Source organism: Lissotriton helveticus, chromosome 6, assembly GCF_964261635.1.
Source record: "Lissotriton helveticus chromosome 6, aLisHel1.1, whole genome shotgun sequence".
NCBI lineage: Eukaryota > Metazoa > Chordata > Amphibia > Caudata > Salamandridae > Lissotriton > Lissotriton helveticus.
This window is the reverse complement of record NC_136067.1, coordinates 1,955,943,236-1,955,958,686: the sequence shown is the minus strand read 5'-3', so window position 1 is coordinate 1,955,958,686 and position 15,451 is coordinate 1,955,943,236. Positions and strand designations below refer to the sequence as shown.

General features: G+C 53.0%; 1 protein-coding gene across 1 annotated transcript in view; it reads right to left on the bottom strand.

Annotated features, from left to right (window-relative positions):
• KCNK3 (potassium two pore domain channel subfamily K member 3) overlaps positions 1-2,942 on the bottom strand; it is a 220,807-nt gene extending 217,865 nt beyond the window's left edge. The window contains exon 1 of the mRNA XM_078649969.1: positions 2,543-2,942. Coding sequence (XP_078506095.1) covers positions 2,543-2,825 — 283 coding nt within the window. The 5' untranslated portion in view covers positions 2,826-2,942. The remainder of the gene's footprint in view (positions 1-2,542) is intronic.
• Positions 2,943-15,451: the final 12,509 nt, after the last annotated feature.

The window sequence follows — 15,451 nt, the reverse complement described above, 5'->3', positions numbered from 1 at the left end:
CCCATATACCCACTCACATGATCCCTCAGTATAGACCCTCGGAGATGTACCATCCATATACCCACTCACATGATCCCTCAGCATAGACCCTCAGAGCGACATCACCCATATACCCACTCACATGATCCCTCAGCATAGACCCTCAGAGCTGCACCACCCATATACCCACTCACATGATCCCTCAGTATAGACCCTCGGAGATGTACCATCCATATACCCACTCACATGATCCCTCAGCATAGACCCTCAGAGCGACATCACCCATATACCCACTCACATGATCCCTCAGCATAGACCCTCAGAGCTGCACCACCCATATACCCACTCACATGATCCCTCAGTATAGACCCTCGGAGATGTACCATCCATATACCCACTCACATGATCCCTCAGCATAGACCCTCAGAGCGACATCACCCATATACCCACTCACATGATCCCTCAGTATAGACGCTCGGAGCTGCACCACCCATATACCCACTGTATAGACCTGTCCAACTTCATAGTAACTCACTCTCTCCAGCATTACCGACCCTTAGAGCTGCACCACAGCTATACTCACTCACATGATCCCTCAGAATAGACCCTCAGAGATGTAGCACACATGTATTCACTCATTTCTTCCCACAGTTCAGAATATCAGATCTCCCGCATGCATATACCCACTGACAGCTTCCCACAGCATATATCGTCACAGCTGCACCACACATATTCACTCACCGCTTCCCACGGTATAAGGCCCTCACAGCTGCACCACTGCTAAACTCACTCATCGCTTCCCACAGTATAGGCCCTAGGAGCTGTACCCCCTCTATACCCACTCACACCCTCCAACGGTGCAGACCCTCAGAGCTGCACCCACGCTCTGCTGCCACAAAATATAGACCCCCCTGAGCTGTTCTGCACCTGCCCCAGTCCCCAGTGCCCGGCGTAGAGTCTTAAAGACCTGAACTCTCTCTGCCAAGCGGCGCCGCACTGCCCCCGGCATGGATGCCACCCTCCGTGTGCCCAGGAGCCGCGTGCGCTTCACTGCACGGCGGCGCAGCTCCGCGCTGGCTCTGCCCATGTGCCGAGCATTCGCCGCTCTGCTGGGCGCGCCTCCCTCCCTCCTGCCCCAAGCCGGTACCTGCCCAGACCACGCCGGGGGAGGAGGGGGGGGGGTGTTGCAGCCCTTGCCCCGTAGGCATGACAGGGGCCCCGGGGATGTTTCTGCCCCGTTCCTCATTTGTAGGATTCGTTAACACCCGCACAACAAGACAACGAATGTGCGGGCACCGGTGGGCCGGGGGCAGTCGGGGGAGAGGGTGTGCTCTGTGCTCCAGCCCGGGGGCCCGAACAAATGAGCAAAGCAGCGGAGCCCACCCGGGGAAGGGACGGAAGAACAGGAAATACACCCAGTACGTGATGCAAAGCTGGGAGGCCTGCAGTGGTGAGATACCCTCTGTGTCCCATCTCTCTCAGATATTCAGAGGGTTTGGGGTGAGTGGGGGGCTCCTGGTCCCTCTCGCGCCGCAGGGCCCTCCGTCAAGCCTCTGAATACACCCCTCCCTCCCCTCCAGCACCGGGTCCTTTCAAGACGGAAAGAACGAGCCTCCAACATTAAAACGCGTGCCTGGGGGTCCAGTGTGAATGCAGCCGGGGGAGCGCCTGGCTCCTTCCACCGGGGCCGCGGGGTACGTATGCGACACGCGCATGCACGCCCTTCCCCACAGTGTATCAAAGACCCCCACTCACTCACGGAGTCTGTGGCCAGACCCCACGCCGCCCAGGGGCACGCGGCTGAATCGACCTCCGACTCCCGAAGAACCCTCGGGGGTCCTTCAAACGACACCGTATGCTCGTGGCACCCCAGATATTAACTGGACCGCGCCAGGGCCATTATTAGCGCAGCTTCGCCCCTTCCAGCGCAACCTCCTGAGCTGTCTAGGACCGGAAGTCCAGAAAGTGAGCAGGATGGTTTGAGTGAAAAGAGCTACTGGTAACAAACAAACGATGAACTGCGCGTGGGAAACTCGGTTAAGTTCCACAGGGTTAGAAGTTACTACAAGTGAGAGTAAACCAAAGTGAGCCTGGAAGTTCCTGGCCAACCACACATCTCTCCTCCTGTCCACCTTCTTTCTATCCATTTATTCCAAACTATCTTTGTCAATAAAAATGTTATTAAAAGTGCGTGGTAAAATATCTATTCCTCAACTCCCCAATGAAAAAGTCAGAAGGTGCAAAACGACTTCGCTTCAACTTTGACAGCTACAAAAAAGTAGAACCCAGACTGAGCCCCCTTTGGGACCCCTTTTAACCTCCAATCTCTGAGTCTCCAAACAATTTTTTTCTAAAAGTGTCAGCATCAAAAGTGTCAGCATCACTCAGCACCACAGCCTGCTGCCTCACCCTAGCGCACAGAAACTTTGAGAGCATATTAAAACAAAGCGCCACCTCTCATTTCCACCCTGTGTTTTGGCTAAACAGTGCTTCCCACAGCCGGCTCCCCACCAGGCCCTGGGGCGGCCCGGCCCCCCGCCCTCCCCAGCGCCCCGGCCCCTACCTATGGTGGTGATGACCGTGATGGCGAAGTAGAAGGACCCGGCGAACTTCCACTGCACGCCGGCCTTGTGCGGCTTGAGCTTCAGCACCACCCACTCGAGCTCGCTGTAGTTGTCCTCCGTCAGGTTGTACTTCCTGCGCAGGTCGCCCTGCTTCTGCTCCAGCCGCCTCTTTTCCGAGGTCTCCTGCTCGGACTCCAGCGCGTCGAAGACGGCGGCGCCCACCAGCAGGTAGGTGAAGGTGCAGATGATGAGGGCGAGCGTCCGCACGTTCTGCCGCTTCATGGTCCCGGCGGCGAGGGGCGGGCTGCAGGGCGCCCGGGGGCCAGGGGCATGGTGCCTGCGGCCGGAGCCTGCCTCCTGGGGGCTGCCTGCCGGGGAGGCTGGGTGTGCGGGGGGCGGGGGCCGCTGGAGCGCCCCGGGGGAGGCTGGGTGTGCGCGGGGCGGTGTCCGCTGGAGCCCTCGGGTGAGGCTGCGGGTGCGCGGGGCGGTGTCCGCTGGAGCCCCCGGGGAGGCTGGGTGTGCGCGGGGCGGTGGCCGGTGGAGCCCCGCTGAAGAGCGCTGTGCCGCAGGGAGCTGTCCGTTCAGCACCACGGCCGTCCCGCTCTCCGCTCCGTGCGCACTGCCCCTGCCCTGTAAGGCTGTGTGCGCTCCAGGAGGGGCGGCGGGCGGCCCGGCCCACCCAGTGCAGGCACGGCCAGACCCAGATCTGCTTTCATCCAACCGGCGAGGCGCTGGCGCTCTCTCTCTCCAGCATCAATCCCGGCGGCTCCCCAGACGCGCCGTTTAAGAAACATTAAGACGGCTCTGGGAGGAGGTGTGTGTGTGGGTGGGAGTCCCACCGGCGGAGGGGGGCCGCCGCACGTGCTGCCTGCATGCTGAAGTGACACTCACTGCGACACAAGGCTGCACCAGATCTACATTATTACTACGTGATGCATACACGTCCAGACATATGGCCATATGTTTACGAACAATAATAAAAAAAATGACACGTCATTCTAAACTACCGTGGAAATTACTCTCACATTATGAAAGCGCTGGGCGGGTGGCTAAGGATGGAAACAACAGAAGATTTTCAACGAAGGCGACTCCGCCTGTGTTCGTACTGCTAAGAATTTGAGGATCGAGGCTAAGATTTTGAGGGGGCAACGGTGTCTGGAGCAAACTCACAACGGGAAGGAGCAGGCACTTTAGGCTTAACCCCGGATGTTGACATTGCCAAAGAAACAAGTTGCACTGATTAGCGGCTTCTTTCAATTAAACGTGCACCGAGGGACCAGCAATGCACGGAAGACCTGCGCGTGCCGTTTATTTAATCTGCAAAGGGGAGAGGATGTAGCCTTAAAGCTAGAGCGGTGGACAGCGAAGGAGGGAGCGGGCGCGTTCGAATCTCAGCAACGACGCTCAACACCCTGTGATTCTGGGCAAATCACAGTGCCTAAAAAAATGAGTGTCCTCATGTAACGAAACTGATGCTAATGTAAAGCGCTCTGATGCCCGCTGTCTCGGGTCTAGTTCGCGCTGTATAAAACTGTAAAAAAAAGAAGCTCTCCGGTCGAAAGCGCGGTGCTGCTGGGCTGTTCCTCATCAAACACGTCCGACGTATATACATTTGTTTCTGCTAAATCACCCGAGGAAGGCGGTCTCCACACTTGATAGTTTAAACTGCTGGAGCGGACCCAGAATAAAAGGAGCGCATCTTTTATTTTACAGTTGTCAGTTATCAAATGAAAACAGAACTGCAAAAAACACAGCGCCACGTTTCGAGCAGAAACCCGAATTTTTACTGGCCGTCTTAGTCAATATGTTTTTCTGAAGTGTTTTAGACTACTGGCTGCGTTGAATAGTTACTCACCTTTTTCGAATGCATTTGCTTAATGCATGTACTTTATAAATGTTTTTGATAGTTTTGCAGAGCATGACATCCCCCTAAACATAACGTAGCATTCTATCCGATTAAAACGCACCCCATCCTGGAAGCAGCACTATAGAAATAACAGGACACTCCTTTTAGACACTCCTTTGAGCTAAACTCGGAAGGATGAACGGTCGAGTAGACTCCGCGGATGGCACGCTTCAACTTCTTTTTTTTTAATTTCCGTAATTTTTTATTGTAGAAAAAATATATATTTACATGGAGCATAACATATACATGGGTGAAAAAAAGAGAAAAGAAAAGAAGAAGGAAAACGCCCGCGGGGGGGTGGGGTGGGGGGGCAGGAGGGTGGAGGTGGACTTGTTCGTTCCCTGCTTCCAGTCTTATTGGAGTTAGTCCAAATCCTGTCGTTCGAGCGCGGCTTGTCCTTCGGTTCCCCGTCCCCAGGTTGCGTTGATTGTCCTTCTCTGTCCCACACCCCAGCCGCAAGCGGAAGAGATAGATAGAGGAGATAGAAGAAGAAGAGGAGGAGCGTCGCGCTTTCCTGGTGTGTGCCTTATCTGGAGGTCTGCTGCACGGCTGCTGTTAGTGGGTGGCTGACTTTGCTGCCTATGGTGGTTTGTGTGATGAGAGGTACTTGTCTAGGGACTCCCACATGCTTGACTGCCTGTGTGTTTTGGGTGAGTGTTTCGCTGTGATGGTGTCCGCCCCCCTTAGGAAAGTGACCCAGTTGAGCCATGCTTTAGGTGTGGCTTTCCCTGTGTCTTTCCAGTTGTACAGAACTGTTTTAACTGCTGCTGTCAGCAGAAGATCTGTGAGGTCGCGGTCTTCTTTGGTTGTTAGTGAGGGGGACGTGAACCCCAGTGCCAGGCTGTGGAAGTCTAGTTGCATGGTGGCCCCAGTGATCTCGTTTATCAGTGTTCCTATTGTGTTCCAGAAGGTTCTAACTTTGGAACAGTGGAAGAGTAGGTGTGCAAGGTCTCCCTTTTCTTTGTTGCAGTTCCAGCAGCAATCGCTGTCGCGGATACCCATGGATGACAGGTGGGCGGGGGTCCAGTATGCCTTGTCTATGAGCCAGAATTTAGTCTGGTTTAGAGTTGCGGTCACCTTTCCCCTGGAGGTGGACCTCCATAGCTCCGCCCTTTCCTTCTCACTCAGTGCTCTACCCACTAGTGTGCCCCAGTAGGTGTTGACCTTATCGTTCAGTTTGGTGGATTTTGGGCATAGGGCTTTGTAGAGGTGTGCAACTTGGTGTCCTAATTTGTTGAGGTTGATGGCATATTGTATGAGAGAAGGTGTTAGTCCGTTCAGGTTTGCCTTCCTTATAGCTACCTTAATCTTCAGGAAGTTGTACAACTCTATGCTCTCTAGATTGTGTTCAACCTTGAGGGTGTCGAAGGTTGCGTTTGTGCCTTGGTTCAGTAGGTCGCTGGTCGTTGTGATGCCGTGTTTATGCCATGTGTGCATGTTTAAAGTCTTGTCCCTATATTTTATTGTGGGGTTGTACCATATGGATTCAAAACGTTTTTTTTTATGCTTGTCCCCAATAGCTTGTCTATGCTTAGGAGAGCTTTCTTTGTGCTGCTTAGGATGGGGTTTTCTTTGATTGCTGGGTGGCGGGTGGCTGTAAGTAGGGCGATAGGGTTCATTCCTTTCAGTAGTTCGCTCTCCAGTGTTAGCCACGCCGGAGTATATTCTGTGCTTGGTGCGAGCCAGGATAGTCCCTGTCTTGCTATGCACGCTGTTTGGAATCTTCTGAAGTTCGTTATGTTTAGGCCTCCCTGGTCTTTTGTCAGCCTGAGCTTGTTTAGGCTTATTCTGGGCTTTTTCCCCCTCCACAGAAAGGTATTCAGCATTTTGTCTAGTCTCTTGTGGAAGTCTTCTGTATTTATCAATGGTAGCATGTTCAGCATGTAATTCACCATTGGTGTGAGCATCATTTTAATCGTTTCTACTCTGCCCCACCACGTGGTGAATTTGGGAGACCAGCCCTCCACTCTCTCCTTTATTTTGTGTAGTATGGCTTGTTCATTGTGTTCTAGTGTAGATCTAAGATCTCTTTCGAAGAGGAGGCCTAGGTATTTGATGTGTTTCTGTTGCCAGGTTAGGCCGGACTGGCCTAGTACTGTCTTAGTGGTGTGAACGTTCAAAGGCTTACACTCAGATTTGTCCCTGTTTAGTTTATATCCCGAGACCTGGGCGTCTTGCTCTATCGTTTCCATCAGTGCCTTGATTGATTTTTCTGGGTCCTCGGTGATTATTAGCACATCGTCTGCTTATGCCGCTAGCTTGAAAGTTTCTCCCTCTACTGGTATACCCTTTATGTCTGTATTGGCTCTGATCATGTTTAGGAGGGGTTCTATCGCTAACAGGAACAGGGCTGGCGATAGTGGGCACCCTTGTCTGGTCCCCCTGCCTAGATGGAGTATTTGTGAAATCCCTCCGTTTAGTACAACTCGTGCTTTGGGGGCATTGTAGAGGGCCAGCACCATCTTCCTATAGTTGGGTCCAAACCCGAATTTCAGCATGCACTGGTCCAGGAAGGGCCAGGACACTCTGTCGAAAGCTTTCTCAGTGTCAAGGGCTATCATGACCGCTGCGTTGCTGCTCTTGGAGGAGTGATTTATTATGTGGCATAGCAGTCTTGTGTTGTCATGGGACATTCTGTTCCTAAGGTACCCTACTTGTGAGCAGTGTATGAGCTTGGGTAGGTGAGCGTTTAGTCTGGTTGCTAGAATTTTGGCGTAGATTTTACAGTCTACGTTAATAAGTGAGATTGGTCTGAAGTTCTTTGCTTCGTTTGTGTCTTTACCCTCCTTCGGTATTACTATTATGTTGGCTTCCGCCATGGTCGGGGTCATGCGTCCTTGCTGGACACATTTCGTGTATACCTCCTTCATTGTGGGTCTAAGAATGTGTAGGTACTGCTTGTAGAAGCCGGCCGTGAAGCCGTCTGGTCCTGGTGCCTTGTTGTCCTTGAGACTCGCTGTGGCTCTCCCTATCTCATCCTCTGTTATGTTCAGTTCTAGGGTGTCTCGCTCCTTATCTGATAGCGTTGGTGTGGTTATGCTTGCTAGGAGTTCTTTGCCCCCACCCCCCGTAGGGTTTCATCCCTTGTGTAGAGTTCCTCGTAGAAGTCTTTGAAAACCTCCAGGATCTCTTTGTTTGCAGTCTGGGATTTATTGTTCTTGTCTTTGATTGCCTCTATTGAATGCTGTTTCTGTTTCCCTTTGAGGTAGGATGGCAGGTTTTTCCCTGCTTTGTTTGCTGTACATAGGTTGATACCTTTGTATTTATTTATCCAGGTGCCTGCCCTCTCACTCAGGATTTTGTTTAGTTCGTATTTGCGTTTGGTTAGGTTTGTGAGGGTGTTCCTATCTTCAAGATTAGCTATATGGCCGTTTTCTAGGTTTTTAATTTCTTTTTCCAGTTCGGCGATTTTTTTGTTCCTGTCTTTGTTTATCCTCCCTTTGATGCCCATGACTGTCCCTCTGATGGTGGCCTTTAAGGCATCCCATAGTAGGTCTCTGTCTGTCTCGGGGGTGTCATTAATCGCCAGGTATTCTTTTATCGCTGTTTCGATCTCCGCCCTGGTTGAGGTGTCGCTAAGCAGATTGTCGTCAAAGCGCCATCTGCGGGTCGGCTCCTCATTGTGTTTCCCTGATAGGGTCAGGCTTATGTGTGAGTGATCTGAGATGCTCCGGGGGCCGATTTCCGTGTGGTCTATGAGGTGGGTGTGCGTGTCAGATATGAGGATGTGGTCTATCCTGCTGTAGGAGTTGTGAGGGGTCGAGTAGAAAGTGTACTCTCTGGCGTCCGGGTTTTGGAGACGCCATGGGTCCCTGAGGTTGAGTTTGGAGCAGAGGTTTTTCAGGATGTTCCCCTTGTGTGACTTATGGCTCTGTCTGTGCGGGTGCTTGTCAATGGCTGGGTCTAGGACATGGTTCATATCTCCTGCAACCACCAGGAGCTCTCCTAGTGGGAGGGTGTGTAGCTGTGCTCCTACCTTGTCCCAGAAGTCCCTGTCTTCGGTGTTGGGACCGTATATATTGGCCACGTGTATCGTTTCTCCGGCTCTCCTTAGACTCGTTACTAAAATTCTGCCTTCTGTGTCTGCCTGCGTGTTCACTAGTGTTAGCTTTGACTTCTTACTTGTGAAAGTGACCACCCTGTTCTTTTTGTTCTGTGCTGCTGACCCCATACTTCACCTATCCAGCTAGTCTTGAGGCACTCAATATCCTCTGATTCTAATCTTGTTTCTTGCAATACGTAAATGTCGCTTTTGAGTTTCCTCAGGTATTCTAGTACTTTCCTTCTTTTCACTGGGCTGTTGAGGCCTTTAACGTTTAAGGATACTATCTTGATATCAGTTGAGAGGTTGGTATGCGGGTTGTGTGTCATCTGTAATGGCGTGTCTTTGGCGATCTGTGTGGCCTTGGAGACCGTGGAGCCCATTGGCTGCCACTCCCTAGTTCTTGGCTAGTTTGTGCATTGTTGTGCTTGTGCCTGTGCTTGCTGCTCCTAGTTGAAAGTGTGGAAGAATGAAAGATAGAGTGGTAGAGATAGAAAAGAAGAGTGACCCCATGTGTGTGCTCCCCGCCCCCCCCTGCCCTCCGTGTGCCCGCCTCCCCTCCCTCCCCCCTCCCCCCTTACTTGCTGAGTGGGAGTGCGATGACAAAGTTCCTTTTGCTCCGCAACCTCCCTGAGGTAGAGTTTGTGCGTTGTCCATGGTAGAGTCCTGAATGAGGAAAAGAAAAGCGTCATTCTTGTTGGATTGGATGTTCTCGTTTGGTCTTTCTCACTATTGAGGTACATTCTTCCGAGCATGTAAACGTTGCTGTTTTGGCGGCAGGCTTCTCTCTTAGTGACAACAGGCCAGGGATCAGCTGTGCTGCTACTTAGTGTACCGTCCGTGCGGTGGCCGTCACTTGGGAGAGTTGCTCGCCTGAGGTAGTCTTTTCGTCCTGTTGTTCCGGGTGGTCTTTACTCCGACTGGGCAGCAGCGTCCGGTGAGGCACTTCTTTTGGCTGCTCCTGGGGGTTTTGTATCCATCTCTTCCGTCGGTGGCTTTTGCATGTAGCTTCTCAGGTCTCCCGGGTTCTCAAATGTCATTGTTCTCAGTTTGTCTGTAATCCTGAAACGGGCCGGGCCTGCAAAACTGAAACTGATGCCCTTTTTGCGCAGTGTCTCCCTGAGAGCTAGGAAGCCCTTCCTAGTCTCGACCGTTTGTTTTGAATAGTCTTGGGTCAGTACGATCTTGCTGCCCGCCCATGTCAGGTTCTGATTCTTCCTGGCAAAAGCGAAGATGGCATCGGTGTGGGATGTTCGCAGTGGGTTGCATATTATAGGTCTGGGACCCCTTCCCGTTGTTGGTTTCCCTGCCGGCACTCTGTACGCCTTTTGCACTTCACACCTCCTGTCAAAACTTATGCCTGTTAGCTTGGGGATCATGTCTTCAAGCATGTTTGCACACGAGCCCGCTTTATCCTCCATTCCTTCTGGCACTCCTAGGATCCTCACATTGCCTCTTCTGGCCCTGTCATCCTGCTCCGCAAGTTGTCTTTGTATGGCTTTCGTGGCTTTTTGACATTCCGCTATTACTTTGGAGTTCTCTGCGGTTGCATCCTCCACGGAGCTGATGCGGCCTTCTGCTGCTTCCATTCTCATGTTGGTGCAATGCAGGTCGGCCCTGATTGCTGCCAGTTCAAGTTGCATGTTGTCTATCTTTAGTTTGGTTTCCTTAGCCACCGCGTTTCCTTTCGTTAATCTTCCTGAGGATTGTCTCTAGGGTTGCTGTTTCGCCTTTTGTCTTCAAAGGGGAGTCCGGGGTCTCTTTCTTTGCTTTTTTCGGGTCCCCTGCTGTTTTGCCTTCGTTGTTAGCCATTGTTCCGATCCCTCTTCTCGATAATATGCTGCCCAGGCGCCCTTCTTTTTGAGCGTAGGTTGGGTTGATCATTGGGGTTGTCCTGGGGGGGTGGTCCGCTGCGTAGGTTCTATACCTACTTGGTTCTCTAATGTGCCTTGTTCGTGTCTTGGCCTTTGGTCCTGCCAGCATGTGCTTTGTCTCGTTCGCAGCCAGAGCCGGCTGCCCTTATCGAGTCGCTGGTCCTCCCTTTGCTTGGTTCTGGGCTATTTGCTCATGGCTCTGTAGGCTGTTTGTGGCGCTTGACTGTCCGACCTCTTGCTCTTGGAGGCTGGTTACTGGTGGGACAGGGCGGCGTGCGACCGCAAGCGCGTGTTTGTGTGTTCGCTTGCCTTGGTCAATTGGCGCACCTCCCTCTCAGCGTGCCTCCAGTCCCTGCCCCTTGCACGTCCCCCCCTCCTTCGCTGGACTCTCCCGGGTTTGTTTCCTTCTCTGGTCGGGCCTACTTTTGGCGTGCCCGTGCGGTGACCACTCGCCGCTTCCCTGCCTCCGCGCTGTCCCCTCTCGCCCTTAGCGTTTAGCTTGCTGTTTGCGCTGGGCTGCTAAGCATGGAGGCAGCGCAAGGAGCTCCTCTCCGCGCTCCCTTACCCCCTTGGGCGTTCTCCACTTCCGGCGCTAGTTGTTTACTTGCTTCCCTGTTTCCGGTAATGGCGGCGCCCGTGCGCGAGGTTGGTTTCACTTTCGCCGGTCTTCGCTCTGATGGTGTTTCGCTTCCCTGCCTCCGCGCTGTCCCCTCTCGCCCTTAGCGTTTAGCTTGCTGTTTGCGCTGGGCTGCTAAGCATGGAGGCGGCGCAAGGAGCTCCTCTCCGCACTCCCTTACCCCCTTGGGCGTTCTCCACTTCCGGTGCTAGTTGTTTACTTGCATCCCTGTTTCCGGTACTGGCGGCGCCCGTGCGCGAGGTTGGTTTCACTTTCGCCGGTCTTCGCTCTGATGGTGTTTTTAATGCGCTGGTAGACCAACCGCCGGCTTGGGGCCCTCGCTCTGCTCAGCGAGCCTCTCCGTGAGCCTTCCGGTGAGCTCTCCGCTCGCGCGCCTGCCTCGTTGCTCCCCCGTTTCCAGTCGCTCTCCCTCCCCTCTGCCTCTCCCGTCTCCCACGCTCATACTTGCCGGCTGTTGTGCTGTGGGAGCCCGCTGAGGGGTGGGGTGTGTTGGTACCTGGCTGGCCTCCTGTCCTTCTCTCCCCTTGTCTCTGTTCGGTGTTCGGTGTCCGCAGTGGGGTTTCTTTTCTTTCTTTACTCGCTGGCCGCCATTTTGTGTTCCGCTCGTCTTACTGGGGTCCTGGGGCTTCGAGGTCAGATCTCTCGGTTAGCACTGTTCCCTTTCCTGCGATTCTTCATTCCGCTTGTAGCCTTGCTCTTCCCATGTGCGAAACTAGTTCTTTTGGTCAGAACAAACTTGTTTGGCGGGTGGTTATGGCCGTAGTTCGCCTCAGGGGTGCGGAGCGAGTGGACTCAGACGACCGTCCACATTGCCGTCCAAGCCACGCCCCCAGCACGCTTCAACTTCAAAGTATACACAGGGCCACTGGAATTATGCAGCAGGAGAGTGACACATTATGTGTCAAAGTTGAGTAAATTATGCGTCAAGAAAGGCCAAATTATGTGGCATTATGTGGCAGCGTTTTTGATAGTATTCGGTATTTTGTCATTACATACTTGTTAACACGATTTGGGCATAAATTGTGCCTTTTTAGTATCAGTTAAACACCCATATATATAGCGATAAAACACAGAAAGGTGACCAGTCAATGTTTGTAAAGTGCCTTACATTCTGCATCAACATGTGTCGTTCCATTTCTAGTGACTTTTTATCCCTGTGTGCTAGAAACAAACCATTTTTTGGTTAAAATCTGCAGATAATGCAGCAGATAGATTATGTGGCAAATGTGGCAAATCCATAATTATGTGAGCATCCTGAGAGACGCACAATCACATAACTCCAGTGGCCCTGGTTAGATGCAAGCCTCCTCAATGGATACATTAGCCTACTGAGCTACATCTCCCACTTTGCCCATTTAAATATAAAGTACAGTAAAAGAAAAGCAAATGTGTGTAGAGGGAAGCTTGCTCTGCTTCTGTCTTAGCTGCATCTGTCTTCCGAAAGAGGGAAGCTTGTGCTGCTTCTGCCCTGGCTGTATCTGTCTTCTGAAAGAGGGAAGCTTGCACTGCTTCTGCCCTGGTTGCACCTGTCTTCTGAAAGAGGGAAGCTTGCTCTGCTTCTGCCCTAGGTGCACCTGTCTTCTGAAAGAGGGAAGCTTGCGCTGCTTCTGGCCCAGCTGTATCCATCTTCGGAAAGAAGGAAGCTTGCGCTGCTTCTGCCCTAGCTGCCCCTGTCCTCTGAAAGAAGGAAGCTTGCGCTGCTTCTGTCTTAGCTGCACCTGTCTTCTGAAAGAAGGAAGCTTGCACTGCTTCTGTCTTAGCTGCACCTGTCTTCTGAAAGAGGGAAGCTTATGCTGCTTCTGCCCTGGCTGTGCCTGTCTTCTGAAAGAGGGAAGCTTGCTCTGCTTCTGCCCTGGCTGTGCCTGTCTTCTGAAAGAGGGAAGCTTGTGCTGCTTCTGCCCTGGCTGTACCTGTCTTCTGAAAGAGGGAAGCTTGCGTTGCTTCTGCCCTAGCTGTACCTGTCTTCTGAAAGAGGGAAGCTTGTGCTGCTTCTGCCCTGGCTGTACCTGTCTTCTGAAAGAGGGAAGCTTGCTCTGCTTCTGCCCTGGCTGTACCTGTCTTCTGAAAGAGGGAAGCTTGTGCTGCTTCTGCCCTGGCTGTACCTGTCTTCTGAAAGAGGGAAGGTTGCGCTGCTTCTGCCCTGGCTGTACCTGTCTTCTGAAAGAGGGAAGCTTGCGCTGCTTCTGCCCTGGCTGCACCTGTCTTGTGAAAGAGGGAAGGTTGCGCTGCTTCTGCCCTGGCTGCAACTGTCTTCTGAAAGAGGGAAGCTTGTGCTGCTTCTGCCCTGGCTGAACCTGTCTTGTGAAAGAGGGAAGCTTGCGCTGCTTCTGCCCTGGCTGTACCTGTCTTCTGAAAGAGGGAAGCTTGCTCTGCTTCTGCCCTGGCTGCATCTGTCTTCTGAAAGAGGGAAGCTTGCGCTGCTTCTGCCCTGGCTGTACCTGTCTTCTAAAGAGGGAAGCTTGCACTGCTTCTGCCCTGGCTGCACCTGTCTTATGAAAGAGGGAAGCTTGTGCTGCTTCTGCCCTGGCTGTACCTGTCTTCTAAAGAGGGAAGCTTGCGCTGCTTCTGCCCTGGCTGCACCTGTCTTCTGAAAGAGGGAAGCTTGCTCTGCTTCTGCCCTGGCTGTACCTTTCTTCTGAAAGAGGGAAGCTTGCGCTGCTTCTGCCCTGGCTGCACCTGTCTTCTGAAAGAGGGAAGCTTGCGCTGCTTCTGCCCTAGCTGTACCTGTCTTCTGAAAGAGGGAAGCTTGCGCTGCTTCTGCCCTGGCTGCACCTGTCTTCTGAAAGAGGGAAGCTTGCGCTGCTTCTGCCCTGGCTGCACCTGTCTTCTGAAAGAGGGAAGCTTGCGCTGCTTCTGCCCTGGCTGGACCTGTCTTCTGAAAGAGGGAAGCTTGCTCTGCTTCTGCCCTGGCTGTACCTTTCTTCTGAAAGAGGGAAGCTTGCACTGCTTCTGCCCTGGTTGCACCTGTCTTCTGAAAGAGGGAAGGTTGCGCTGCTTCTGCCCTGGCTGTACCTGTCTTCTGAAAGAGGGAAGCTTGTGCTGCTTCTGCCCTGGTTGCACCTGTCTTCTGAAAGAGGGAAGGTTGCGCTGCTTCTGCCCTGGCTGTATCTGTCTTCTGAAAGAGGGAAGCTTGCGCTAGTTCTGTCCTGGCTGTACCTGTCTTCTGAAAGAGGGAAGCTTGCACTGCTTCTACCCTGGCTGCACCTGTCTTCTGAAAGAGGGAAGCTTGCACGGCTTCTGCCCTGGCTGCACCTGTCTTCTGAAAGAGGGAAGCTTGCGCTGCTTCTGCCCTGGCTGCACCTGTCTTCTGAAAGAGGGAAGCTTGCGCTGCTTCTGCCCTGGCTGCACCTGTCTTCTGAAAGAGGGAAGCGTGTGCTGCTTCTGCCCTGGCTGTATCTGTCTTCTGAAAGAGGGAAGCTTGCGCTGCTTCTGTCCTGGCTGCACCTGTCTTCTGAAAGAGGGAAGCTTGCGCTGCTTCTGCCCTGGCTGCACCTGTCTTCTGAAAGAGGGAAGCTTGCGCTGCTTCTGCCCTGGCTGTACCTGTCTCCTGAAAGAGGGAAGCTTGCGCTGCTTCTGCCCTGGCTGTACCTTTCTTCTGAAAGAGGGAAGCTTGTGCTGCTTCTGCCCTGGCTGTACCTTTCTTCTGAAAGAGGGAAGCTTGCGCTGCTTCTGTCCTGGCTGTATCTGTCTTCTGAAAGAGGAAAGCTTGCGCTAGTTCTGTACTGGCTGTACCTGTCTTCTGAAAGAGGGAAGCTTGCACTGCTTCTACCCTGGCTGCACCTGTCTTCTGAAAGAGGGAAGCTTGCACGGCTTCTGCCCTGGCTGTATCTGTCATCTGAAAGAGGGAAGCTTGCGCTGCTTCTGCTCTAGCTGCACCTGTCTTCTGAAAGAGGGAAGCTTGCTCTGCTTCTGCCCTGGCTGCACCTGTCTTCTGAAAGAGGGAAGCTTGCGCTGCTTCTGCCTTAGCTGTACCTGTCTTCTGAAAGAGGGAAGCTTGCGCTGCTTCTACCCTGGCTGCACCTGTCTTCTGAAAGAGGGAAGCTTGTGCTGCTTCTGCCCTGGCTGCACCTGTCTTCTGAAAGAGGGAAGCTTGCGCTGCTTCTGCCTTAGCTGTACCTGTCTTCTGAAAGAGGGAAGCTTGCGCTGCTTCTGCCCTGGCTGCACCTGTCTTCTGAAAGAGGGAAGCTTGCGCTGCTTCTGCCCTGGCTGCACCTGTCTTCTGAAAGAGGGAAGCTTGCGCTGCTTCTGCCCTGGCTGCACCTGTCTTCTGAAAGACGGAAGCTTGCGCTGCTTCTGCCCTGGCTGCACCTGTCTTCTGAAAGAGGGAAGCTTATGCTGCTTCTGCCCTGGCTGTATCTGTCTTCTGAACGAGGGAAGCTTGCGCTGCTTCTGCCCTGGCTGTCCCTTTCTTCTGAAAGAGGGAAGCTTGTGCTGCGTCTGCCCTGGTTG